Raw genomic sequence first — 27994 nt, 5'->3', positions numbered from 1 at the left:
CCTTAACCAGAAAAATCCGACATCTGATGACGACGCTTTGCATCTTCCAACAACTGAACTAGTTTATGATCTCCTCCTACTCGAGCCTCCTCTAATGGAGTCCTTCCCCATCTGTCCCTTGCGAAGACGCTGCCCCCATTTTGCAAGAGCAAAACAGACACTTCAAACAAGCCCTCTGCAGCAGCCACATGCAGAGGTGTCTGAAGATTATAATTCTTGGAGTTGGGATTCATTCCATTTGCCAAAAGCCTTGCAACAAAATCCAACTCATTTCTAGCAACGGCCTCGCACAGACATATCCCGGGGCTCTCCACGTGTGCCGCCGCGCCGGCTTCTTCCAGCAGAGACGCCGCGCCACCGTGGCCCTTCTTGATCGCCTCAACCAAGAAATATGGGCCGTTTAGTTTGAGTGATTGTCTGTAAATTAATGAAGTTTCATTTTTTTTTTCGGATGTTTCCCAAGAATTTTACTTTTGCATAATAATCCATCACTTATAAATTTCTTCTTAATGTATTCGCAGTGATAAGATTCGGCAAAATTTCTTCTTTTTCAAGACCCAGCAAGATTATAAATATATCAGTCAAAAAGAATCTCCAACCATCAATTAATAGATTAGAGTTCATTAGATTACCATTTGCGCCCAAGAAATGAAGGTTCAATCATTAGTGTGATTGCCTTGTAATTTGGCTGAATTTTGTCACCACGGAAATATTAAGAAGAAATTTAAAGTGGTGGATTACTATGTAATATTAAAAAATTGTGGGAAACATCCGAAAAAAAAAATGAAATTTCACGAATTTACAGACAATTAAAATGAAATGTGCAATTGTTGCCAATGGAATTCGTAGGAGATGTTGAAAGTGATTGATAGGGATTTCCTTATATCCAAATGATTCTTGGTTTTTTTTCATTCTAGTAGTTAGAATTTTTTTCCTAAGAGTGCGTTTAATTTGATGAAAAATGAGAAAAAAATATATATATTTTCACCATTTTTTTTTATTATCATTTTTACATGTTTATTATGCTAGAAAATTTTTTCTGGACAAGATGAAATATTTTCTCAGACAGCCTATTTTCAATCATTTTCTCTCTAATGTTGGATAATATTATCTTTAGATGTAATGTAAAAATATTTTTCAATATTTTATAATATTTTTATATCTAGTAAACACATGATAAAAGGTTGATTTACCTTAAAAAGGTTTTAATGAGGCCCGGCCCTCAGCTGCGTCTGTGCTCTCTTGGGTGTAGGGTTCTCTTTTTATTTCGTTTTAATAAAATTTCTATTTCAGCAGTAAACACAAGATAAAAAGGGAGAAAAATATAATATTTTGATAAGGCGTAAGCCAAAAATATTCACTTTGATAAAAATATACAGAACCTACCCACTTGAATTGTGCAGACGCGCGTAGGTTTTCCTTCATCAATCCTATTATCTTCAGTTATATCATTTTATCAACATTAAGCAAACCAATTGTGTAATAACTTCACAAAGTAACAAAAACTACATGATTTCGATCATCAATTATATATGTTTTTTCTACTTAAAAATGATAAGCATCGAATATGCCCTAAAAAATTGAAAATTCATTTTTTATCAACTTTCAAAATCTTATAGCACCAACTCAAAATTTGAGAAATTCTTCGGTTGGGGAAGACTCTAGCTCTCCCTGCATCCACCTCTATGCCCCATGCCCATGCATGCACCATTTAGCCAGTATATATAAGCAAGAATTATATATATGAAACTTTTAATTATAAGTAAAAAATTTATTTAGTATTGACTTACAAGACCAAGAGTAAATTAACATGTATACAACTCATCACTTAAATCGCAACAACACACATTTAGCCCATAAATACAAGCAATTAAAAGGAGAGATTGAGGTGGATGTGAATGTTGTGAATCAGATGGCCTTAAATTCATCCCTGTGCCTTTTAGTGCAGGACCAACACATGACAAAGTAGCATGACACACATTGAAATCCAGGCTCATCATAACGATCATCATGACATAGGTCGCAACGCTTTTTCTTGCTTATGATTTGAAATCTAAGAGGGTGGTGAGGGTGATGAAGAGTGGGAATCACATACTGCTGCATCCCATACTTGATGTTTCTATACTTACCCGACCTACCAGGAATGCATGTAGAATGAAAAGACTGATCGCAGTCTCGACAATAATACATCCTCCTCCTCGGATGTATTTGGTTTTCGCAGCTGCTGCAGTAGAACTCACCGGGACGATTAACATACGCATCATATGTCAACCACAATCGGTGCTTCTCCAATCTATGCTTATTTTGTGCTGGTAGCAACACACATTCACCACACATACAAAACTTGCAGCTATTGCATCTGTAAAATCCATGCTTTGAAGATATAATATCATAACAAACACCACAAAAATTGTTCCGGCGATTGTCCGTGACTAGATTCATGAGATGATTGTGTTGTGGGTGAGCTGCATGTTTTATGGTGTTGGGCAGAGAAGCACACTTGATGTCTATATTAATGCCACATTTGGTACAAGTATAAAAGAGCCCATTTGTGTAAGCCTCGCAAATATTGCAGTATGCCCAATCTGTTAGCTTGCCAGCATTTCGAAGTATAAGATTGTGATTTTGGATGGGGTGAGAATGGAGGTGTGGTGGTAAGTTAAAGCAGGACAAGTGGAGAAAGTATTTGCATTCATCACAACTCATGTAACCATTCTCGTACTCATCATCATCTCTTTGCTTCTTTTCATGTATAGGCAATGTGCATCCATCACATGTTAGTTCCAATCCTAGAATATTATTGTCTTCCTCGTAATCTTCTTCTTCTTCTTCTTCTTCTTCATGGTTGTGATGATGAGATGATGAAGGGGGCGATGAAGATGGAAATGTAGTAAAGCTTAGCAAATGATGTTTATGACAGGTCTTCTGAGGGATGGAAGTTTGTTCTCTCACTCTCTTAACGAATGGTCTGATAATCTCCTCATATATGTCATCTATTGGACCCTTTGTAATGTCTTTCTCATCAGCAACTGCATTTTCATTATTAGATCTGCAACAAAATTAATCATAGCACAAAATTATATATGTTCTAATTATTACTTCTATTTAATACAGGACAAAAATTTCAATTGTTTCACAAATTTTTAAATTTTTATTGTAAATTGTGAATTAGCTAGTTACCAAAAATAGTATCATGCAAATTCTTAAATCTACATGTGATTGAAGCAAAGAAAGTTAAAAAAAATAAAAAAAATTCATACAACACGTTCTATTTTCAGTGGCGGATCTAGACTTTTTACTCTGTAGGGTCCACTTAATAAATCTTAAGATTTTTTTTAATTAAAATTACAAAGAAATAACGTTATAACCTAACATATCATCGTTTAAATTACATCACGACATTATTAAAAAAAGTAGTCACACGACTAGCTCATTATCTTCTTTTAACTTGGACAAAGCTAAGTCCATTAATGATGATGATAAAACATCCACAATAGGAGAAACTTTCATATAAAATTCTTCCATTTATCTCAAAGTATATAACAAAGTTCATAATGTGACCTAACTTTAAATCTTCTTTATTGGGTGGAAATAACTGTGAACAAAGCTTTACTAAATTTGAACATTAAATTATCATTGTGCATAAATATAAAACTCAACAATTTTTGTAATTCATAACACACACCATAGTAAATAATACAAATGCAAGAGAAATATAATCGTAGACAAAGCTCAAATGACATATTGATATGCATTTAATTACCTTAGGATCATATATGCTGGAGGAGTAATAATGACATGGGGAAAACCAATTTAACTCTCAAACTAAAAACAATACCACTTTAGAAAATAAAAAGAAATTATGCATTGAGAAAAAAGTAAATAAGGTAAGAAGTATTACGAATTAGGAAGCGAGATGGAGGAGCAGTTGATGTGGACGACATATCTACAAAGCTGGCAATGATAGACCCAACGTTTCAATGGCAAAGGTCCGCTGCATATAGCACACACAAACTCATATAAGATGTACTCATATGGCGGATTAAAAGCGAGTGAGAGAGCGTGGTCGGGGCGATGATGATGGAAGTGCGCAGACACCGGCAAGAGTGCGCAGCTCTCGTGTATCCAGTAGTCGCAAAGGGTGCAGATGTAGGAGTTCCCTTTGTGAGAGGCACCACAGGCATCGCAGGGGAAGGAGCACCACCTTGTTTTCTTGGAAAATATGAGGTTGTGTTTGGGGTGGCTTGGGTGCTTCATTGTTGGAACATCATCAACTATTGCTGCTTCAAAACCCCCTGTGCATCCCAAGTGGGTCCACCACTCACATCCCCCACTACATTTGTAGAATAGCCCACGCCCATACCATTCACAAACTGCACATCCAATGGTATCATAATAAGATGAAGAATCTTGTTGTAGTGTGAGTGAGTGTGAAGGGTGGAGAGGATGGCGGATCTCTCTCGGCATCTCCATGCATTCTTTGTGTAATAGATGACCAAATCCACACTTTTGGCTGCATCCATAGCCTGCCTCTCCTGCTAAAAAGTATCTCATACAACCATAACACCAAGTGCTCCAATAATTATCAGTTTCCATGGCGGAGTTGGGGATCAAACTCAGCGGGTGTTTATGAAACATATGAGAAATACTCTCCTTCTCCATTTCTCCCTCTTTCTCTCTCGACATTCTTTTTTCCCTCTCTTCTTATCACTAATCACTCTCAGAATGATAATACTATATATATAGAGGGAATTGATGTGTATTTTTCCTCAATACATTTTGTTTTTATTACACAATAATCCCATTTGTACAATATATCAACAATCCCCAGACTATATACATATGGTTTTTAACTTTATATTCTCAATTTTGAAATCTATCATATATGAAAGGGAAAAGGAAAAATAATGTAAAATTTGTATTAAAAATACTTCAGAACTTTTGAGCTAGTAATAATCGAATCATGCAAACTTGGAGTGTCAGCTAAAGCATAAACATAAGGCATTTAAGTTATACCTAGTCTAATGAATTGGGTCATCACACATTCTTTTCTTGGTTAATGTGTTACCAAATATTCTATATTCTTATTTTAAATTTGTTTTTTAATAATTGAACTGGTCGATGTTTGCATATTACGATATCTAAGTGGATTACGAATGGCATCATTATGGAATACTAGCTAGCTTGATGTAAAGTGCCAGACGTACATGAAAAATATGAATATATAGGAGTATGAATTAAATAAACATTTTGGAATTTAAAGAACTCTAAATAAATAAAAAGAATTCTATTCCCTCGGTCCCGTTCATAGCATCCCAAAAAAATGGATACGCAAATTAAAAAAATGTAGATAAGATAGAAAGAGTTGTGAAAAATTAAATGAGGAGAGATATAAGAGAGTATATAAAATAATTTATGTCATTTTTTAGTTGAGACATTAATAAATGGGACGTCTCAAAAAGAAAACTGAGACGTTATAAGCTGGAAGAAAGGAGTATAATCTTATACAAAAATAAATAAAATCCACACACACTAAATATAACTAGATTAATCTTATGTCATTTAATTTATATAAAATTAACTATTTGCCAACGGAAAATGAGACAACCATTCGCCTTATCAAAACTTTAAATAAAACCAACTTTATAAAATAATATTTTATATGCACATAGGAATATAGGATTCGCAACTCTTATTAGAAAGGATGAGAAAAAGAAAAATGGGAAGGAAGAGAATGGTCTAGCTACTTTTCTTCTGCAAGACTGCAAGTGAGTTATAAAATTCTATTCCAATAGTAATAACTTTCCGAAAATTGAATCCAAACACACTAAGTTTTAGTAACAAAAGTAATATATATTTCGATTCCATGGAAGCTTTAAAGTTTCACAAAGAAAAGAATTATACTTTGGATATTATAAAGGGTTATTAGCGCATAAATACATCAACTTTAGACTAATTCTGATTTTTGACATAAACTTTAAAAAGTGCCAAAAAATATATCAACTTATTGATTGTAGTAATTTTAATATAATCCGACAATTCAAATTCGTGTTAAAATTACCATAATCCGTTTTGTCCTCATCGGCATTTGGCATGCACTAAGTAAGCTTTAATTTCATTGAAAATAAAATTCGTGTTAAAATTATTACAATCAATAAATTAGTATATTTTTAACACTTTTTAAAGTTCATGTTAAAACTAAAATTGGTCTAAAGTTTGTGTATTTTTACGCCAATAACCCTATTATAAATTATTTAGATTTTTATCTCGACGTACTATAGAAAAAGCTAAAAAGTATATTAAGACACTTTGATCTCATCTATGTGATACTTTGGTTTAAAACGAAGTATATATATGACGTTAAGGTTGGGCTTCAAGCTTCCTTTTCAGTTTAAAAGAATATATATATATAGGGTTGGTTTTCACAAAAAAAAAATGAGCTTATACAAAAAATTAAGAAATATTGAATATGACAGTAATGCTGTTGAATACTAATAATTTTATTGAGCGTTTGAGATTTTTGGGGTTCGAAACCTGAATACATTCAACACAATTACCGATATGTTCATCAAAAATCTGGATGCAAAATTTAATCTTAATTATTGACCGTTCGATAGATCATGATCAATGGCTGAGATTGTTTCTCCTTTCTTTGCAAACATTAATTTTTCTATTGAACTTCCTTCTATAGGGTCACGTTCAATGGAGAACATGAACACGAACACGCCCACGTTCATCAAATTATATTGAACATATCAGTCATTTCGTTGAACGTTCATCAAAATATACAAGTAATTTTTGGGGGGTTTTGGGGTTCGACCCCCTATATGTTCAACATAAAAATTTATTGAACATGGCGTGAATAAATGTTGACCGTTAGATTAGATAAAATATATTTTGATGAGCATGGGTCGTTCATCTTCTCAACTGAACGCGACCCTATATATAAAAATGTTCAATTGAGAAGCACAAATATATTGAGAAATGAGAAGTAATCTAAATAGGTATGAACAAGTAGTACATTTTGCACTATAAAATATTTAAATCAAATCAAATTAAAAATTGTGTAATATATAGATCTTTATAGTGCGTACTTAACGTTGTATTAAAAACGAAAAAGGGCCTATAAAGCACAAATTAATCATTTAATTATAATGGACCGTAACAGAGATGATCACATTGTGATATGATCTCTACAAATGCATTTGATGTAGATATTAAACCATTTAGAAGCTTTAAGAGCATATAATTAAAATATTTTAAGAACTTATAAAACATAATGTGTCAAGAATATTTATAAATTATTAAAATGTTTAAATAATTGAACTTATAAATTAGAGAAATTTATAAGTTATAAAGAGAATCTTAATTAAAAAGAAAAGATTGAGATGTAATTGTAAAGATTCTAGGGTTACTTTTTAAAATTATTAATTTATAAGATCATGAAGAAAAATATAAGTAAGATTTTTTTTATAAAGCTTATAAAGCTTTAGCTAAATACCCTGATATAGTTTAGGGTTAATTGCATATAAATTAATACAAAAGTTTCAATAAATTTTCATTTTATATACTAACTTTAAAATTTGCATTAAAATTATTTAATTATTAGTTGAGTAATCTTATTTTAAAGTTGATGTTCAAAATAAAAATTTGTTAATTTATATGCAATTAGGATGTGTTATCTTTTTATTGTAAATATATTATGAAAAAAAGAGGAATACAACAATTCTCCATTACATTCATCATTTTTTTTCTTCATTTTCTATAAAAGAAAAATTTATCACTCCAAAGAGAGGTAATATTATCCCTTCTTGGAATAAAAAGGAGGAATGGAAAAGGGTGAAATTCTTTATAAAAAAAAAGAAAGAGATTTTTTTTTAAGGGTTAATGGCATATAATATCATGAACTTTGCCCGAAATCCATTTTCCCCACGATTTTTAAAAATTTCATTTTTTATCAAATATTTTGACATTTGTTCAATTTCTCTATGATTTTTTTCCCTCTCAAATCGAAATCGACTTGGCGCTGATGTGGCTCGCCGGCACACGCCATTCCGATAAATGAAACGCTGCGTTTAGTGTAAACATTAAAACCCTAGTTCCTAAATTAAAAGAAAGCAGCGTCCATAAAAAAAAAAAAGAAAAAAAAAAAAGCAACGTCCCTTTTCTTTCATTTTTCCTCTTCTTCTTCTTTCTCGTTTCCTTCTTCTTCAATCTACAAGATGTCTTCTTCTTTCTTATATTTTGGTTCTCCCTCTAATTAATTTCATTATTTGTATGTGTAAACAAGTAGCAAAGGTTAAAACTTCAAAAACAATGAAGAATTTGGGCGCGGTTTCTACTTTGATTAATTAAAACCACCCAAATATGCGATTATGTCACACCACGAGCAATCGGCGTATTTCCCGACGAAGCACCGGCCAGCAATCAACGCCACCAATGGGCGAAGCACTGGCGCCAACAATCGGCGCACTGGTTTGGAAGACTGGAAACACGAAGCAATCGGCGCCATTGATTTGGTAGACCTTGACATGAAGACTTCCATACTGATTTGGAGAGGAACCCTTCAATAGAAGTGGTGGAAAGGAAGGCAATCGTTTTTTTTTCTAGCGCCGAAAGTAATCTTTGATTTCCTGAAATTAAAAGAAATTAAGGTTTTTTTTATTATTTAAATATATATAATTTAAAATTCATATATATTCCACGTCAGTGTTACGTGTAAAATTCAATCGACGTCACTGCTATGTCATTTTTTCAGTCATCGAAAAAAAAAATCGTGGGGAAATTGAATAAATGTCAAAGTATTTGATAAAAAAAATGGAACTTTTAAAGATCGTTGGGAAAATGAATTTCGGGCAAAGTTCGTGATATTATATGCGATTAACCCTTTTTTTAATCTTTTTTTTTTCTGATAATAAATTTACAAGAAAAGAAAATACAACCTTACAGACGACTGAGCTGTTTCTGATCTAGCATCGCCGGCTTTAGCCCACTTTCACTAAAATTAAGTTATTGGATAGTAATTAAATTGGTAAATATACAACTTTCCCTCCATTCTCCAATAATCCTCCATTCTTTCAAACCCATTTAACCAGAAAAATCCGACATCTGATGACGACGCTTTGCATCTTCCAACAATTGAACTAGTTTATGGTCTCCTCCTACTCGAGCCTCCTCTAATGGAGTCCTACCCCATCTGTCTCTTGCGAAGACGCTGCCTCCATTTCGCAAGAGCAAAAAACACACTTCAAACAAGCCCTCTGCGGCAGCCACGTGCAGAGGTGTCTGAAGATTATAATTCTTGGAGTTGGGATTCATTCCATTTGCCAAAAGCCTTGTAACGAAATCCAACTCATTTCTGGCAACGGCCTCGCACAGACAACTCCCGGGGCTCTCCACGTGTACCGCCGCGCCGGCTTCTTCCAGCAGAGACGCCGCGCCACCGTGGCCTTTCTTGATCGCCTCAAACAACGGCGTCTTTCCAAAATTATCTACAACCAAAGAGAACGCACCCTTAGCGATAATATATTTTACCCAAAACCTCAATTAATTAAAACTCTCATAAATTGATTGAATGTCATCAGTTTTAATTGGCCTGCAGTTAGTGATATCTGGTGTCAAAAAAGTTTTGTCACGCTGTTTTAATGATGTGGAATATCTGAATTTTTCATGTCATTAAATTTATAAGGGTGGTAATGCTCTGCATAAAATGAGAGTCAGAGGGTTTTTTAGGACAATAACTTAGGTTGATTTGGAAATTAGGACAATAACTTTCAAACTTGTAAAAATAAGACACTAATTAATAACCGTTGCACCCAGCGCCCGCAGGACATTTATGGGCCAATTATTAAATTTTGGGATTTTTTTGCACGAACCAAGCACATGACAACCCGCACGGAGGGGTTGATTATATCGAGAAATCCATTTCTTACCGCGGAGATTTATGTCGGCGTGAATCTGAATGAGGAACTGAACGATGTCTTCATACCCCATCGCCGCAGCGCGATGCTGCAAGAGGCAACAAACCATGCATAATAAGACTCTTTCCCAAAAAAGTTGATCGAAATCTGCAGTATATATATAGATATATTTAAACATTAATTACCAAAGGTGATTGTCCATGGTAGTCTACTTTGTTGGGATCTGCTCCCGCTTCCACCAAACGTCGCAGCCGGTGCAGATCGCCGTCGTTAGCCGCACAGTTCAACCTCATCGCCACCTCCGATTCACATTTCTCGATCTGCGCAACCATGTCGGATTCCAGTATCTTCTTCCGAAGATGATGCTCTCTTCCCTGCACATTAATTAATTGCAGATATCTTGAGATTAAAAGAGGATTTCTTGGAGATGATCAACTCACGCGAAGCAGATTGTCGATGATAATGCGCCCATCTGCGAAGTGTATCTGGATGACTTGTATGAGAGCTTGCTTGTCCACTCGCAGCAGCCTCGACAGCTCGGAGGCGCGGACTGTCCGCGCCTCTGGGATGCTGCACACGACGGAGATGTCGCCTATTGAACTATACTGCACCGGAACAGATCCTTCCGCCTCCCCGTCTTCCCGATTTCTTACTTGTTCCTGCGCAAACCCTAGCACCTCAAAACTCCCACTCTAACTTTAGAGTGCGTTTACTTTGATTGTATAATTTTCATTAGAAAATGAGAGATGAGAAAATATGGAAAAAATTTATCATCCACACATTTTTTATCCCATGTTCTTCAAGTAGAAAACATAAAATATTATCACATCAATATCCATGATAACATTATCATGAATTGGAGTGAAAAAGGAAAAAAGTTGTTCGGATTTTTTTCCATCATGCCCCAAGAAAATTATCCTTCCAGAACAATTATCATTCCATAACATGTGAATATAATAGAAAAATTGTGAAAATATATGTTTTCCACCCTTTTCCTTCAAAAGAAGCACCTTAGACTAAGTTTATTAACGACCGGTCATCTCAAGTCATAGCTAAAAGACAAAATTAAAATAGAAAACAAAATGTTAAAATAGAGTGAAAATAACAACTGGTCATCTAAAAAATTGCAGACCAACTCTGCAACAATTTTACAACCTTTTTTATGCTTTTGACATGTGGCACCAACTTTTCATGTGTCATTATTTAATATTTTTTAATTAATTTTATAATCATTTTATATAATTATTTTTAGGTTGAAGTAGGTTATTGATAAAATATAAAGATTATAGAATTATAGGTTGTGTATGCGGAAGAGAGAAATGATTTTTTTATTAAAAAGTTGGCTTGGTGTAGATTGTTGATAAAGATAGTCTTAGGGCGTGTAGGGTGCTTCTCTTTGGTGTTGATAAATTTATCATGAGAATTTCATTCACTCCATTCCTTCTTTTTCACTCTAAAACGTGATAATATTATCCCTTCCTTTTTGGTGTGATAATATTATCTCTCCTTGAAATGAAGGAGTGAGAAAAAGTGAAATTCTCTTTTATAAAAAGTAAAGGAATGAGACATTTGAAAGGAGAAATGTTTTTATTATTTCTCATTTTCCCATAATAAATTTATCAATCAAATATAACACCGTTAGCGTTACCAGTTTGCCATCACAAAGGATATAAAGCTGATCGCCGACGGTTCCCTCTTCGACTATCACTTCTCCCGGAAGAAAGAACTCTTCGTGCACTTTGATCGCCTACACATCAACCAATCCATTGAATGCATATGCAATCACAACAAGAGCAAGCAATAATCAAAATATGTCTTACTATTTTCTTGATGAATCCATCCGAGCAATCCTTAAACAGAGGAACTTGTCTGATATTAGGTTCGTACAACTTGTTCGAAATCTGCAAACCTAAGCTTAGTAGACAGAAAAATTTCATATATGGATCAGATAGAGTGTGAAGGAGTTGTCCCTGACCTTAGCTCGCAGAGCGAGTGGGAGATCCCGAAGAGCAGAGGCGTCGGCGTAACTGCTCTCGTACTGCAACCGGACATGGCCCTTCATCTCTTTCCCTATGCTCTTACCTAACTTGTTTCTGCTGCTATATTTGATAAGCTCCGCCATCTTATCTCTGAACCTCTCTGTTTTCGACCCTTTCACGATCAACGCCGTCATGTTGCCCAGCAAGTAAGCGCCTAGGATCATGTCCAGCGACACGTACAGCATCACGAATATCATCTCCCTCGTGTTCACGGCGTGGATCTCACCATAACCTATCACAAATCAAATCCAGAAAATTCTGAATATAAGAAAAAGGAAATACACCAATTTTCAGCATTTTCTTATTTTTTCCACGAATTTTATTTTTTGAATCTAAGTACACAAACTTTATGTTCGTCTGATTTTTCCCATGTGAAACTTATTTTTCCCAAATTGATGTTGACTTGTCCGCCGGAGCTGCCAACGTGAAATGAGCGACAGACGATCTTAATTATTTTTTTAAGTTATTTGCGTATAAATGTACGAACTTTCAACATTTTTTAGTTTTTCCCGTGAATTTCATGCTTTTATAATTTTTCCCATGAAATTCATTTTCCTCATATTACTCACTCAAAGAAAAAAAAATTGGATCCAAATACTATATTAACGCTTTCAAATTTCTCGACACAATAAAAAATTTGAATTAAGATTTTAACTATAACTAATAAGCACAAACTCTTAGAAAATATTTCATGATAACATATTTCTCATAGCATGTAAATACACAAACTTTGCTCAAAATTCATATTTAACGTGAAATTAAGATTTTACAATTAAATACACTAACTTTGTAAGTTGTTCAATTTTGACGCCAATTTCATTTTTCCCAAATTTTAAAATGACGTAGCTCCTACGTGGCTAGCCGGCACATGCCTTTTAGTTCGCCGGACAAATAACAAAACGAATTGAAATGAAGTCCTAACTTCACGTCATTTTTTCCGATCATCGGAAATGAAATCAGCGTCAAAGTTGAACAACTTACAAAGTTGGTGTATTTAATTGTAAAATTCTAACTTCACGTCAAATATGGATTTTGAGCAAAGTTTGTGTATTTATATGCAATTTTCCCAAATTTTAACCAAAACAAATTACAACACACCTAAGTGAGAAATATGATGGAAATAATTTTTTTGGGAAAAATTTGAAGAGTATTAAGTTCGATCGGAATTGCTCGTAGTAGAAAAATCAGAGTAACACAAAATTCATGTATTTAAATTAAAAAAATTATGGGAAAAAACAGAAAACACTGAAAGTTCGTGTATCTACACGTAATAACGCTAAAGAAAAAAAAAAAATCGATGGGATGGTGTGTATGATACTCACCAACGGTTGCCATGGTGACAACAGCGAAATACAGCGCGGTTATGTAACGCGTCCAGAGATCAATGTGTCGGAAGTTTGTATAGCTGTAGTCGCCTAACTGCAAGCTTCCGATCCATGTATGAGCTTCTTCCGAAGCAGGAAGAGTCGTTGCTAGATAGTAGAATATGCAAGCGGCTGTGTGCGTGCAGTAGAGTTCCACCACGAAAAGCTTTACGATTCGTGTGAAGAGATAGTTCACACGTGTGTCCTTCTCCATCTTCTCGAAGAAGTCTGTAACCCTAACCGCTCTGCTCAGCCGGATCCACAGCATATACCTCACCAACTCCTTTTCGCCGCACCTCTGATCGCAGATCATTAATTACGATTTACGAGAATTGATAACCGAATCGAAATGCTGCGATTAGAAATTGAGTTTTTTAATTAATTACCCGGTAGATGAGATCCCAGGGCAAGCATCCGAGGAGATCGATGAGAAATCGAGATTTGAGGTAGCGCGCAGCGATGAGGCGGCGGTCGTAGACGAGGCAGTAAGAGTGTGCGTCGGTGTAGGCGACGAAGAAGGAGACGAAGATGTCGACGGAGAAGGTGAACTGGCCGGCGACGTCTAGGAGGAAGAGATTCTCCGGTAAGCCTCTGAAGAAGCCGAATTCGAGCGGCGTGAAGAAGGAGGAGTAGATTGCCCATATCAGGATGAAATTCGACCAAGCGACGTACCACCTGCGATAAATCCAGCTAAATTCATCCATTTCTGCGACAGATGTAACTGGATTGAATTCTCTCTCTGTGTTTACCTGTTATCGGGGCGGATGATGAATTCGTGCGATTGCGATTGGGAGTGGCGGAAGCTGAAGGAAACCTGTGTGGAGTAGTTTCGGAGAAGGTCGACGCTGTACCGTTGTTCATCGCCTTCGGATTCCTTCTCGTTTTCTTCTCTTCCTCTGTTTCTATTCCTCTCCATCTTCTTCTTCTTCTACAGATTTGGTTATGCTGTGTTTCACTTATTCATTTCTATCATAATTTTCATTTTTTGCTGTTATATAATTATACGAGTATGCGGTGTTCACTGTTGCGTTGACATGATAGGGGTAATTTGTTTACTCTCATTCACTTCACGTGCATGGGAATCCTTGAATTTCACTCTTTCCTCGAATTATATATAAATCTATATTAATATAAAATGTGTTTTGCCCACAAAATATAAATGATTTAATAGGTCGACATTCTTAATGTTCGTGCTCATTTCTATTGTATCATTATAAGTGGGACGAAGGAAGTAGTATTTATGAAGATAAAAAAAATTGAAAAAAAACCCTCCCCCGAACTTGCGGCTCCCTCTCAAACCCTAATTTTCCCGCTCTACGCCACCGCCGCTCAATACCATTGCTAGCGCCACTACGTTGCCGATGCTTCCAGATATTCTTCTTCTCTTTGCTCGGCTCTCTCTATCTCTGTTGTCGTCTCCTACACTTGCGCCATGTCACGGTGCGACACTCGCAACCGATCTTCTTCCAGTGCGACTTCGTCTTCACCTCCTCGAAATGTTGCCTCTGCCTTGCTGTTCGACTTTCTCTTTCTCTTCGCCTCGCCGCCACATGCCTCGCGATTATTAAACACTTTTGTGAAGAAGTATTTCACCATTTTTTTTCACAAAAGTGTATAATAATAATAAAAAAACTATAAAAGTGTGTAACAGTTCAAAATACACTGTTACACATTTTTTCTAACTCTCCATAGTTTGCAAATAATATTTCATAAAAAGAAAGCTATTATGTTAACTTTGACGATATATGATTAAAAACATATGGAGTACTTTTTTCATGCACGAAACATCTTCCTAAGAGGAGTGGATATAAGTTTTAATAAGAATAAGTTGTGTATTTCGTGAGTGAAAAAGAGATCCCACAAATTAGAAAAAGTAATGATAATTAATAATGTCATTTTCAAAAATGATGGGTCCATTAGTGACAATTTGTAAATACATGAGAATGGTAAGAGTGATAGTTAGTGGGATTATTTTAAAAATAAATTAGAATGAAAATGAAAAATAAAAAATATGTTTTGTGGACGAAAGGAGTATTATCAAAAGTTAATAGAATATCTTTATTTTAATTAAAAAAATAAGTGAAGGGTAATAAAGTAAATACATAAGCTACATTTGTGCAGGGTACTATCATGAAATGCCTGTGGCAATTCTGGAATTTTATTAACTAAAGACAATAATTTCTAGATTTTTACAAAGATTACAAAATTGGCACAAGAGTATTGAAAGCTCTTGCCGACAGTCAGTGGCAATTCAGGAATTTTATTAAGGGGTCCAATGATAGTGTTATATGAAATAATATATGCCAACTATATGAAGTAAAATAAAGATGTATCTTAGTAACAAACATTCATAATTTAGCGTAATAAGGAAATTAAAATAAATATTTTTCTTTTTGGATCTTCTTTCATACTTTTAATACACTACTTCCTCATTTGTCTAAAACATAGATAATTTTACTTCGTCATGCATGGTTGGTAAAACAATTGATAGTCATTTTCTTTCTTCGGTATAAATATAAGAAAAAAAAATTATTTAAGACTTTTATAATAAGACAAGCACTATACCCTAAAAATAGGCAAAAAGAAAAAAAGAGACTATTTCACTAAATTAAATGCAATTCTGCAGAAAAACAACTCCAACGTAGTACTAATTTATAGAATATTTTATTGCGGATAAGTAGGTATTTATTCTAAATTCTTTACAGGTGAATCACTTGTTGCAGAGTAAAATTTATTCTAAATTCGGTCCAGGTGAATCACGGCATCAAATTTAATGTGGATGCATGGATCATACACTACAAGAAAACACGCGTTTAACGACCGAAATTAACGATCGAAATTTTCGTTCGTTAATTTTGCGGCCTTAACGACCGATTTATGACCGTTTAACGACCGATTTTATTTTTTATTTATTTTTATTTTTTAACGACCGAAAATTCGGTCGCTAATTATTTTTTTAATATTTTAATATTTAATTTTTCTTAACGACCGAATTTTCGGTCGTAAAAATTATTTTTTTATATTTTAATTATTTTTTTAATTTTAACGACAGAAAATTCGGTCGTTAATATATATTTTTTTTATTAAAAAATTATTTTTTTAACGACCGAATTATTCGGTCGTTAATATTATTTTTTAATTATTTTTAAAATTTTTTATTTTTTAAATATTTTTTAAATAAAAAAATATTTTTTTAATTATTTTTTTTAAAGACCGAATTTTTCGGTCGTTAAAATTATTTTTATTTATTTTTTATTTTTTTATTTTTTTATTTATTTTAATTTATTTATTTATTTATTTTTTTTATTAACGACCGAATAATCGGTCGTTAATTTTATTTTTTCAATTTTAAAAATTTTAAATTTCGTTTTTATTTTTATTTATTTTTATTTTTTGATTATATATAAATATATATATAAATATTTAATTATTTTTTATTAATTTTCTATTTAATTATTATTTTCAAATTATAGAGAATATTTTGAAATGATTGTTATTTTCATAATATTATTCTATAAAAATAGATAATATTGATTATTAATAAAAATGCGATATTATTTGCAAATAATAATAAATTATTAGATTTATTATAATAAATTATTAGACTTATTATAATAAATTATTAGACTTATTAGATTTTCTAAATTATTAGATTCATTATTTTCAAAATATTAATAATTTTATTATTTTAAAATAATAAAATTATTTTTCAAATATTAATTTTATTAATATTGATTATTTGATTTAATATTGATTTTGTTGTATATTTGATTGTTATTTTTCATACTCATATTTTCTTTTCTTTTTTTAATTACGATAATATTAATTTTTTATTATTTTAAATTCGATCGTATATTTATCGTCAATGTTTCGTCGACACCACAAATCTTAGTTATTATCTCGACATATTATAAGGTTATGAATGATTAATGATATTTTATATTGAATTAGAGTTTAAATGAATTAATAGGTACTATATATATCAATAATACGAGTGTTCCCTATTGGTGACTACTCGAAAAGAACTTTAAGGTTAAGCGTGCTTGACTTAGAGCACAAGTAAGATGGGTGACCTACTGGGAAGTTCGTCAAATGGTATGCAATTAAGGTCAAAATACATTAGAAATACACTAAAAAAAAAATTATTTTTTTCGAAAAAAAAAATATTTTTTTTTATTAATTTTTAACGACCGAATTTTCGGTCGTTAAAAATAAAATTTCGGTCGTTATTTTAAAAAAATAAAAAAAATAATTTTTTTATTTTTATTTTTTATTTTTTTTTCTCTTTTTAACGATCGAAATTTCGGTCGTTAAAAATAAAAAATCGGTCGTTAAATTTAACGACCGAAAAAACGGTCGTTAAAACTCGGGCGACGATGCAAACAACGACCGAAAAAAACGGGGTCGTTAAAAATATTAACGACCGATTTTTGGGTTTTAACGACCGAAATTTCGGTCGTTAGAGCCGCATTTTCTTGTAGTGATATATACTCCATTCGTCCCATAAAAAAAATGTCATTTTTGTTGTAAAGTAAGAAAAAGAGAGAATAATGTAGGAAGATAAATCTGCATAAACATATTATTGTGAAGATTAAGTGTCTCTATTTATAGTAAGATACAAGTCTATGTTTAGATTTGGTCATCACCTATACTAAAAAAGATATGTATATATATATATATATATATATATATATATATATATATATATATATATTTACAACAATCAATTTCATTTTTGTCAATTTCATAAGAATGTATCACTTATTTTTGAGATATGTCCTCACACGTTATCAACCACACTTTTTCATTTTTTTTAATAAGTAGTGGAACTCTTTAATTCTTCATTTAACATATTATTTAATAAATATTTTTTAAAACTCGTGTCATCCCCAAGTAATACTCTTTTACGGAACGAATGAAATATAAATTAACTATATCCTTAACTGAATTCATAAATATTTTATTCTATGTTGATTGTCATACCTATCTTATATAAAAAATGTCATGCAACAAAATTCAGAAGACTACGTAGGATTCAATTGTCCGAAATTTTAATTCGGATCAAACTTTAAAAAAAAAAAAGTTTATATATTAATTAATTAAAAATTAAAATTAAGTATAATTTGTACATTTACTATCATTAATTAACTCAATTCTAAACCGAGGCTAAAGTCAGTGTCACGACCATCATTTGTTAGGATGCGTTTACTTTGATGGAAAATGAGATAAAAAATATATTTTCACTAATTTTTCACTATTTTCATATGTTTATATATATACTATGATGGAAAATTTTTCATTTTGTGGAAAATTTTCTTCGGGCAGAATGAAAAATTTTCTCGGGCAACTCATTTTCTCTTAAATATAGGATAATATTATCTTAAGGTAAGGGTGAAAATATTTCCCAACATTTTCTTATCTTTTCATATCTAGTAAACATACCATAAAAAAAAGTACTCCATCATTTTCAATAATAAAAAAAATTACCACCAAAATAAACTCACCCTTAATTGTTACTGCCAGACAAAGTTAAATGAAAATTCTAAGATTTACAGGATGAATATTGACGGATTTGATTATTTTATCTTACGTCGAAGAGGGAAGAACTAAAATAAGTACATTTCTTAAGATATAAAATAAGAATCATTTTCAGTCCTTAGATCATTAAGATCTACGGTTGATTCATCATCATGTTGGATGAATTCATAGTCCTGAGTTCGAATCTCAAAAGTAGCAAATTAACTTTATTTTTCGCAATTTATACCTTTATACAGCGAATTCATACGTGTTCTACATAAATTTCATACATTTAAAATTGTTCTTATTTCTTATTTTAAAAGATGTTCTCACGGTAGTCCTTCCCTGTCGAAAAAAAAAGATATATGCGAACTAAATAAGTTTAATTTTTTTTTTTTTTTACTTGGGGGAGTTGGAGGGGAGCAGTGGGGTTTGAACTCGGGACCACACTGTTCACACGCAGGAGGTCACACCGCTTAGTATCCCCTTGGGGACTATGCGAACTAAATAAGTAATTGAACTAGACAAAACTAGTGGCTGGAGAATATTATTCAGATAAATCCGGATAAGAATATTATATTAATACAATTTTTTTTTCCTTTTCTTTTTGAGTTGGGATTAGTTCAATTTTTTTATAATTTAATTTTTTGAGAGGGGGATTAGTACAAATTAATGACACACCCTTTGTTACTTTGTCAAGAAAGTTGTAATTTATCCAACTTTATTACACTTTACCGCGACAAGCGTTTCAATTTATTCCGAGAATTTATTCGAGCGCTTTTAAATATCTTATAATGATATAACACCATAAATTTGGGTATCTTACTATTAGGCGTCCCATTGAATTGGGTCCATTAATTAATAATGAATAATGCCCGATAGCGATCCACTTTTCGACAATTTCGTGATTTTTCTTTGTCAATGAAGGGTTTTTTTTATTATTATTACAAGAGATATCTCATATATAATCAAATAAGTCACTCGCATGCAGACGAATCTTTTACACCACATAAAAGTTGAAAAATAATCGTACGCGAACGAGATCGACTACTACTCACATAAAAGTGAGAAAACTACACCATTTGCAGGCGAGATTGAACCCAAGACCTCTCATAAAAGAGAGTCTTTGGGTGTCTCAGCTTTGTTAATTAAGTTTTTTTAGTTGTGAATTTTTTGAATTCCAATTTTCGGATAATAATTAATTAGTCCGGTTCATATTTTTTCTTTCCTGTAAAATTTGAATTTTTGGATTGAACTCAATAAACCTTTTTACATTTAAATAATAATTTTAATATATTATAAAATTATTAGTATTACTCCCTCCGTCCACTAATTCAAGGCCTTCTTTCCTTTTTGGGACGTCCACCAACTCAAGGCCTATCCATTTTTAGTAAGTTTTTATTTATATTTATTTGGTGGGTCCCAAAACAATACACTTTTTCTCCACTCAACTAATAAACAATACTCCCTCCGTCCGCCAAAAGTGGACCACTTTGGCTGGACACGGGATTTAATAAAATTGGTGATGATTTTGATGTAGTGGAGAAATGGTCCCACCACTTTATGAAATGTGTGGTTGAGATTGAATTTTGAGTGATTTTTTTGTAAATAAAGAGTGTTTGTAAGGATAAAAGATTAAAGTGGATGGTGGGACCATTTCTATAAAAGGAAAGTGGTACACTCTTTGCGGACGCCCGATATAGTAAAAGTGGTCCACTTTTGACGGACTGAGGTAGTACATTAATTGTGGGTCCCTTTCTCCACTCAACTAATAAAAATACATTTTTTCTTAAAACCCGTGTTTTGCTACTTAGGTCATGAATTAGTGGACGGAGGGAGTAGTAATGATTTTTGAAATGTTTTTTTTATTAAGTTTTATAATTCTAATAATAATTCTCTTTATCTCTCTCTCTCTCTCAAAATGTGAGTCGAATAATCAATTATTGTAGTAATAAAAATTAGAGATATAAATTTAAACGATTTTAGGTAATTAATCAACTTTGGGTTGAATATAGGTATATACATTATAAACGGATCCTAACATTGATTTAGAAGAAATTTCCATTTATTTTCTTCTTTTCTTTTATACTGAAATTTATTATTACTCATTTTATCCACGAAAATAAGTCATAATTTGTCATTCTCGTCCGTCCATAAAACATACTCCTCTAACCATTTTTTTTGTCATTCATGGGTCCACTACTTTTTAATTTGTGAGGTCATTTCTCTCACTAACTTCTTTCTACTTTAAAAATAAAAAATAAAAAATTGTGGCGCTCTTTCTCCACTGACTAAATAAACAACTTTTTTTTTAGGTGAACAACTAACTTTTCTTAAAATCTCTGCCGTTCTCCCTTATGACCTATTTTCGTGGACGAGAGGAGTAATATTTACGCCTTAATATTCAAGTCATTATAAAAGAACTTTGATGATAAAATTGACACAAACTGAAAAGATTGTGATGATAAATTAACGAGTATTAATATATGGGTTAATTTGGGACGAGAACATACAATAAAATCACTTTTTAATTGGGTTTGAGACATAATTATAAGTATATTAATTCTAAACATGCCAAAACATTAATCTACATGATTATATGAAAATTTTGTAAAAATCACTTTTTAATCTAATTTGAATATATACAATTGTATATAGAGGATCAACATTAATTCATGTGCTTACAAAACATCTCATGCATTCTCTATTTGAAATTATTTTAAATACTATTAATTTTATTTTAACATTAAGTACGAATATACACATTTTACATATTAGAGGGACAATATTAATTCATGATCCACTTTTTTAAGGGAATGGGATCACACTCTCTTATGTCGTCTTCATTTTTACTTCCTTCAAAATAAATTCACACATTTCTGCTTCATATGGACGGAAAATCAATATTTTGATTGTTTCATTGGCTTCTTGTCCAATAATTCACTAGAAAAATGCACGTACAATATATATCAGTTATAGATGATGATTTATAACTGTTATGTTTTTTTTAGGGAAAAGAGAGATATTTTATTGAACACAAGAGCATGGTAGATGGAGATAACCCTCCACAAACGGCGGGGTTCATTCCAAACATGATGTGTATGAAAATCTCTCGAAGCTTTAGCTAAACAATGCGCAATAACATTGCGCGTTCTCTTGACATGACAAATTTGGATATCCGGCAAAGACGATAGCTCCTCACAGCAAAAGGCAGCCAATAAACCCATTTATGTTAGTCACTATAGGTTATGGCCGTTTTTGAATCCTAAACGGACTAGCATGGGCAATAATAGTGCAATCAAATCTGCACTGTGGATACTTAAAGATTCTCATTTGTAAAAGGTCTTGGATTCAATTTCGTCTGCGTGCGGTGCAATTTTCTCACTTTTGTAAGGGTAGTGGTCTCACCTGAATGTGATTATTTTTTCACATTTGTATGATATAGAGATCGCGCATGCATGCAGATGACTTAATTGATTAGATATTAGATAGCTCTTGTAATTTCAAAAAAAAAAAAAAAGAAGAAGAAGAAGAAGAAGAAACTGCACTGTGGCTGGTGTGGGCTCATGATCTTCTTGAACCATTAGGTTTAATTATTTTATTTTTTTATATTTTTCCCATGTGTTGGTTTGCACATGAACTTCGTTCTATTGCAAGATGCCCTACTCTCTGTTAATTGAAGAACTTTTCATGGGCTGTATTTTTCATTTTGAAGATTTCATGGGCTGTATTAATTGTGGATTTCCGACACATTCTTGCATGCATTACAAATAGTAATATTTGTAACAAGTTGTTGTGACAAAATCAACTTTTAGTTATATTTACATACTCCCTTCGTTCCAACGAAGATGCCACATTTCTAACTATGGAAAAAATAAGGAATTTTAATTGCAGAATTACAACTAATTAATCACTCCCTTATTACCTATTATCTCATACTTTATCACTTTATTACATTCTCTCCACTATTTTATCACTTTTATACTCAACTACATACTTAAAACACTAATCTACAATTTCTTAAATCTCGTGTGGAAAAAAAATGTATCATCTTGGTTAGAACAGAGGGAGTAGTATATTCCGTATCATTACATTAAATTCTCATACTTCAAAACACAATTAAAACAAGGGGTTATTTTTACATTGATCGTAAAATGAAGTCCTCGTAAACAAAAATTAAAACATTCTATTCTATCAATATTCTTCCCCCTATCCTCTCTCGCCGACTTCAAACAAAACAAAAACAATCATGTCTCGCTCTTAATTATTCTGATAATTACTTAACAATTATTTCTTGATCTCTTCTCGATCTCAAACATTTTTCCGATTGATTTGTCCAATGTTAATTTGAAAGTGTAATTATATATTTAAGTGATGGAGACGAGAGCTTTGTACTTCCCTCAAAAACAAAGGAAATAAAGTTAAGAGAGTTATGAATAGTAGGCAGGCTGACACAATTTCATTTGGTACAGCTCTCTCTCTCTCTCTCTCATTGCTCAGTCTTTATTTAGGCCATCATCAACAGTGGACCAACACTGTCTCTGTCTATGCCCATCAAACAGTCGCATGAAATATTTGGAATTAATCAGCTCTTTTGTCTTTTTTCATTTATCAATATTAATTAGTATGCACGTTATGTGATAGAAATCCCAAGTAAATTAATGAAATGATTAACGTTTTATTCTATTTCTGTTTGGCGTCTTGGAGCGAGAACTTGGACACTAATACTCCACTTGTTGGGTTGATAATAACTTACTTTTCTTTTTTATCTGTCTGATTGATTGATGATGACCTTGTAAAAAGTATTCCCACCGTCCACCAAATATGTCATTTTACTTTCGACACGAGTTTTAATAAAATATGAATGAAGTTGGTAGTGGAGTAAAGATCTCATTTTAAATGTGAGTGAAATTGTGTGAACCCTACTACTAAAAATGAATGTGACATCTTTTTTTGTGGACGGACGAAAAATGAAATTGTGACATATATATCTTTGGTGGATGAAGAGAGTAGAACGTAGCATTTATTTTAGACTATGAAGGAGGGGCCCATGTTTTAAAATGAAATTGTTGAGTATATTAGAAGTGGTGAAAAAATATTATACTCTTTTGTTTTTATTTTTGTGTTGTCTCACTTTAAATGTCTTGTTTCCTTTTATGGAAAAAGTTAGTCTCAAAAAGTGAGAATACTTGAGACCCACATCACATTTTCAACTCTACACTATACCACTTAATAATCTAATTAACATTTTTTTAAATCACCGTGTCGAAAAGAAATACCATTTGAAGTGGACGGCACGGGTTTTAAGAAATATATGAAGTGTAGTGTGAATAGTTTAAGGGTCCCACTTTTTGAGTGTATTAATTAAAGAGATGTGTGAGGCACACTTGACAAAAAAAGAAATGGGTACTCATTTCGTGGACGGACGAAAAAAGAAATATGGGTACTCATTTTGTGGATGAAGGGAGTATTTGAATGGGTGAAAAGGAAAGTTATTTGGGGTATTATTAGTTTGAAATACCATTTGAAGTGGAATGAAGTGAGTACTAATTAATATTGAAATTGATGAAAATGTGTCATAATTAATATTTGAATGGATGAAAAGGAAAGTTATTTGGGATATTATTAGTTTGAATTTTTTTACCATTCAAAAAACATAATGTAGCGGTTTCAAAAGGATATTCAAGCGGTCCAGACGTCTATCTATGAACAGTGAAGTCTAAGGTTCAAATCTTACCGCTTTTTCACTCGAAGTTAAAAAAATGTAGCAAATTGATTTTGCAACTTTTTTTCCACTAAAACTTACTGCAATTAGAATAATGACATGACACACGAGTTAAAGTACAGTAAATACCAGTTAATTCTACTAACATTGCAACGTAATTAATTGCACAAGATCATTGTCTTGATCAATTAACTTATTTTCTTGAACATGCACTCATAAATAATCTTTGTATTCCATTGTAACATTTGAGATTTCCATGGATAAATTGAGTCGCAGCGAGTTCACGCAACTATATTTTTTGTGGGGAATCTTTTTGGTACGATGTATTTTGTCATTATTTACATACACCTGTATGTGTATCCATGAGAGAAACAATCCTTTTAATTCGTACAACTTTTTCATTAATAATGCTCATGTCCTTGCACAAATAAACTCGAAATATGAAAACTACACACTACCTATAAAATCATTCTACACTCCACCTGTAAAAATCATTTTTCTTGAATAGAGGGACTAAATGCAATAATATGCTAATTAATCGATATAATTGTTTACTTCATTGATCGCCAAAAGATTTGGAAATGGACCCAAAAAAAAAAAAATCAGATCGAAATTTAAAAGAATTAATTAGAACAACATGACAAACCATTGAAAATTTGAAATAACAATGGTCCAATATCAGTCTTAAAAGAGAATAACGAAATGGACCAATAATATTTTGTTTACCGAATACAGTATTTAAAAGGGTTATTACCGCTTAAGTACACAAATTTTAGGGTAGTTTGGTTTTGCTCATGAACTTTGAAAGGAGTCAAAAAAATACATGAACTTTGATGTTCATGTAGCAATTTTACCATAATTTAATTTTATACATTCGATACTCTATAAAAACCCTACGATTTTTAGATTTAGAGATGTCCTATACAATGTAATTTTTTAAAACGTCCGATGAGTATAAGTTGAAATTTCGACTTGCCACGCCAACTTTAATTAATTTGAGCGAAAATTGAATTTGTGACAACTTTCAAAGTTCACATGCAAAATCAAATAAGACTATCTCCAAAGTTCACATGCAAAATCAAATCAGACTATCTCCAAAGTTGGTGTATCTAGATGCTAATAACCCCTATTTAAAAAATGGGAGGAAAATGAGGAATTAATGAAGAAATGCCCCATGTGTAAGCACAGTACCAAATTCTGAAACAATTTTTTTGGAGGGGCCATGAGAGTAGACAGAGAAGAGAAGGGTCCAAAGAGAACAGTTAAAAACAAGTGAGAGAGAGAGAGAAAGAAGATGAGTTTTTTGAAGTCTCCAAGAAACTTATGAAATGTATCTTTCAAGAGTGTAAATGGTAGAGGCAAAAAGCTCACTCAACTCCACTCTCTCTGTCTTCTTCTGACTGATATAATAACTCAATGCATTCATGATCAGTCATTCACTACTCCCTTCCAAATCAACTTTTATTTTTATTTACAAATTGATAATTAATTAAAGAGGGAAAAAAATCTCTATTACTAATTATATCCATGTACAAAACCTATCTATCTATCTATATATACGCAGGCAAGGAAAAAGGGTTTCTGTAGTTGGGATTTGTGGAGTTATAAATGGAAAGAAAACAAGATTGTCAAGAAGGGCTGCAGAACTCAAACATTACTATAAATGGAGATGATAATCATGACCATCATCATCATCATATTGATGATGATGAGGATTTGTCTTTGCTCAAGAGAGAAATTGCTTGCCATTCTTTGTATAGCCTCTTGGTTGAATCCCACCTCAACTGCTTGAAGGTCTCTCTCTCTCTCTCTCTCTCTCTCTCAAAGGTTTTTGCTCATCCTAAATTTTTCAAGAGATATAGATAGGATTATTAATTAGCCCCAAGAAAAGGGTAAACAATCATAGCAATGGATAGATTCAATTTTTTTTTTTTTTGCAGCTATGTTTAGGTGAGATGGAGACTATTGAAAATATTGCAATGAATAATCCTATGAGTGCAATTCCAAACCAGCATGCCAAGTTATTCACAGCCGATCGATCAGAGCTGGGCAAGTTTATGGTATCATTATTTACATATATTTTTGTCCCTAAATCTCTAGCTATGATAATTTTTTTGAATATATTCTATATATACAAAATAAATTTTGGTGCAGGAAGCTTATTGTGAGACCCTAAAGAAGCTAAAAGAAGAAATGGAGGAACCTCAGCAAGAATCAATGGAATTCATTAATCTCATGTATTCTCAACTTGATGACCTTCTACTCGACATTCCTTCCTCTAGTAAGATCATTTAATTTTAATTTAATCCAATTTCAACTCATTTTTTTCTTTTTTATTTATATACATAAAACGAATTAAAACCTCGTTTTTCACCATTCACAATACACTCGATCACATGCAATTCTGTATCTCCGTAACTATCTACTTTTGATGAAGATTTCTATTGCATATCTCTCTCTCTATATAGACACTAAATATATGATGAGTATATTTTTTGTGTAGGAGGCAGTGAAATTATAAAGTCAGATGGAGAGTGCAAATAATTTTTATTTTTAAAGGTTTGTAATATTTTATTGACGAGATAAAAGTTAACTATTTTGGATCCGAATTTGAAATTTTATGCCTTTGCGGATTGGTGTTTGGAATCGAGAGTATATCGTAGAATTACAAGTGATGTGATTTTTTTTTTTTTTTGTGTTTGTGTTTATTTATTTTTGCTGGTTTTCATTTTAAGACTGTTTGGGGTTGGAGCCCCCTTATACTCCTTTTACTACTTAATTAAAAAATTAAAAAAAAAATAAAAAAAATACTTGGATAGGATTTGTAGGTGTATTTGGAAATGGGCATAATACAACAAATAAATGTTAATAATGATGTTTCGTGTTATTTTACTGTATAACGATTCCAATAATGTTGCATGTACGGAAATGCATTACTGTGCATGTGTGAGATTTATTATATTGATGAAATAAAACATTAGAACGATTTGAGCAATAAATAATTTTGTCTATGGAAGAACAATCATATATAGTGTTCAGATTTGGAATGTGACATTCAAATGTAATCAGATTTTATTGCCATGTGGGAGTGTGCCCAGTCGCGGATTGGGGTACCCGTTGCTTTATTTATTTATATAATTTTATTATACTCCCTTCGTCTCGTTTCAGTAGGCTCGTTTTTCTTTTCTGAGACGCCTCACTAAAATAGACTCCTTTTCCATTCTAAATAAAAAAAATATACTTAATTGGCGTGGACCATGCCACTTTCCTTCTGAAAAATAGTAAATTTTTTAATCTCTGCTCCCAAAGAAAATGAGTCTATTAGAGTGAGCCGGATGAAGTACTTACTTACTTACTTACTGTATTTTTTGTTTAGCACCCTTTGTTGTCATAAATTCCAAATTTAAGTTATTTTAAAATATTTTTCAG

General features: G+C 32.3%; 4 protein-coding genes across 4 annotated transcripts; 1 reads left to right on the top strand and 3 right to left on the bottom strand.

Annotated features, from left to right (window-relative positions):
- Window positions 1-2: 2 nt before the first annotated feature.
- Window positions 3-1425, bottom strand: LOC130990050 (potassium channel GORK-like). The gene is made up of 2 exons (XM_057914248.1): window positions 1391-1425; window positions 3-417 (listed from the first exon to the last, which is right to left on the bottom strand). The coding sequence occupies exons 1-2, from the start codon at window positions 1423-1425 to the stop codon at window positions 3-5; spliced, it is 450 nt and encodes a 149-aa protein (XP_057770231.1).
- A 304-nt stretch (window positions 1426-1729) lies between these two features.
- LOC130987906 (uncharacterized) lies at window positions 1730-5019 on the bottom strand. The gene is made up of 2 exons (XM_057911611.1): window positions 3902-5019; window positions 1730-3049 (listed from the first exon to the last, which is right to left on the bottom strand). The coding sequence occupies exons 1-2, from the start codon at window positions 4684-4686 to the stop codon at window positions 1909-1911; spliced, it is 1926 nt and encodes a 641-aa protein (XP_057767594.1). The 5' UTR covers window positions 4687-5019; the 3' UTR covers window positions 1730-1908.
- A 4038-nt stretch (window positions 5020-9057) lies between these two features.
- LOC130987905 (potassium channel SKOR-like) lies at window positions 9058-14395 on the bottom strand. Its single transcript, XM_057911610.1, has 10 exons — window positions 14073-14395; window positions 13710-13998; window positions 13282-13621; window positions 11896-12191; window positions 11741-11821; window positions 11569-11667; window positions 10361-10579; window positions 10106-10294; window positions 9933-10008; window positions 9058-9491 (listed from the first exon to the last, which is right to left on the bottom strand). Exons 1-10 carry the CDS (start codon window positions 14237-14239, stop codon window positions 9088-9090), a joined length of 2160 nt encoding a protein of 719 aa, XP_057767593.1. The 5' UTR covers window positions 14240-14395; the 3' UTR covers window positions 9058-9087.
- An 11630-nt stretch (window positions 14396-26025) lies between these two features.
- Window positions 26026-27206, top strand: LOC130987904 (protein KNATM-like). The gene is made up of 4 exons (XM_057911609.1): window positions 26026-26359; window positions 26506-26625; window positions 26720-26846; window positions 27069-27206. Exons 1-4 carry the CDS (start codon window positions 26174-26176, stop codon window positions 27107-27109), a joined length of 474 nt encoding a protein of 157 aa, XP_057767592.1. The 5' UTR covers window positions 26026-26173; the 3' UTR covers window positions 27110-27206.
- The last annotated feature ends 788 nt before the right edge of the window (window positions 27207-27994 follow it).

Source organism: Salvia miltiorrhiza, chromosome 6 (genome assembly GCF_028751815.1).
Source record: "Salvia miltiorrhiza cultivar Shanhuang (shh) chromosome 6, IMPLAD_Smil_shh, whole genome shotgun sequence".
NCBI classification, from domain to species: Eukaryota; Viridiplantae; Streptophyta; class Magnoliopsida; order Lamiales; family Lamiaceae; genus Salvia; species Salvia miltiorrhiza.
This window is presented reverse-complemented; position numbering and strand designations above follow the sequence as displayed.

Coding starts and splice junctions, on each gene's coding strand:
- LOC130990050 (XM_057914248.1), bottom strand. CDS start 1,425: ATGAAGGAAAACCTACGCGCGTCTGCACAATTCAA. Junction 418..1,390: donor CGCGCGTCTGCACAATTCAA/GTGGGTAGGTTC, acceptor ATTAATTTACAG/ACAATCACTCAAACTAAACG.
- LOC130987906 (XM_057911611.1), bottom strand. CDS start 4,686: ATGTCGAGAGAGAAAGAGGGAGAAATGGAGAAGGAGAGTATTTCTCAT. Junction 3,050..3,901: donor TCCATCTCGCTTCCTAATTC/GTAATACTTCTT, acceptor ATTTTGTTGCAG/ATCTAATAATGAAAATGCAG.
- LOC130987905 (XM_057911610.1), bottom strand. CDS start 14,239: ATGGAGAGGAATAGAAACAGAGGAAGAGAAGAAAACGAGAAGGAATCC. Junction 13,999..14,072: donor ATCATCCGCCCCGATAACAG/GTAAACACAGAG, acceptor GATTTATCGCAG/GTGGTACGTCGCTTGGTCGA. Junction 9,492..9,932: donor CGCCGACATAAATCTCCGCG/GTAAGAAATGGA, acceptor CTTTGGTTGTAG/ATAATTTTGGAAAGACGCCG.
- LOC130987904 (XM_057911609.1), top strand. CDS start 26,174: ATGGAAAGAAAACAAGATTGTCAAGAAGGGCTGCAGAACTCAAACATT. Junction 26,360..26,505: donor CCCACCTCAACTGCTTGAAG/GTCTCTCTCTCT, acceptor TTTTTTTTGCAG/CTATGTTTAGGTGAGATGGA. Junction 26,626..26,719: donor CAGAGCTGGGCAAGTTTATG/GTATCATTATTT, acceptor ATTTTGGTGCAG/GAAGCTTATTGTGAGACCCT.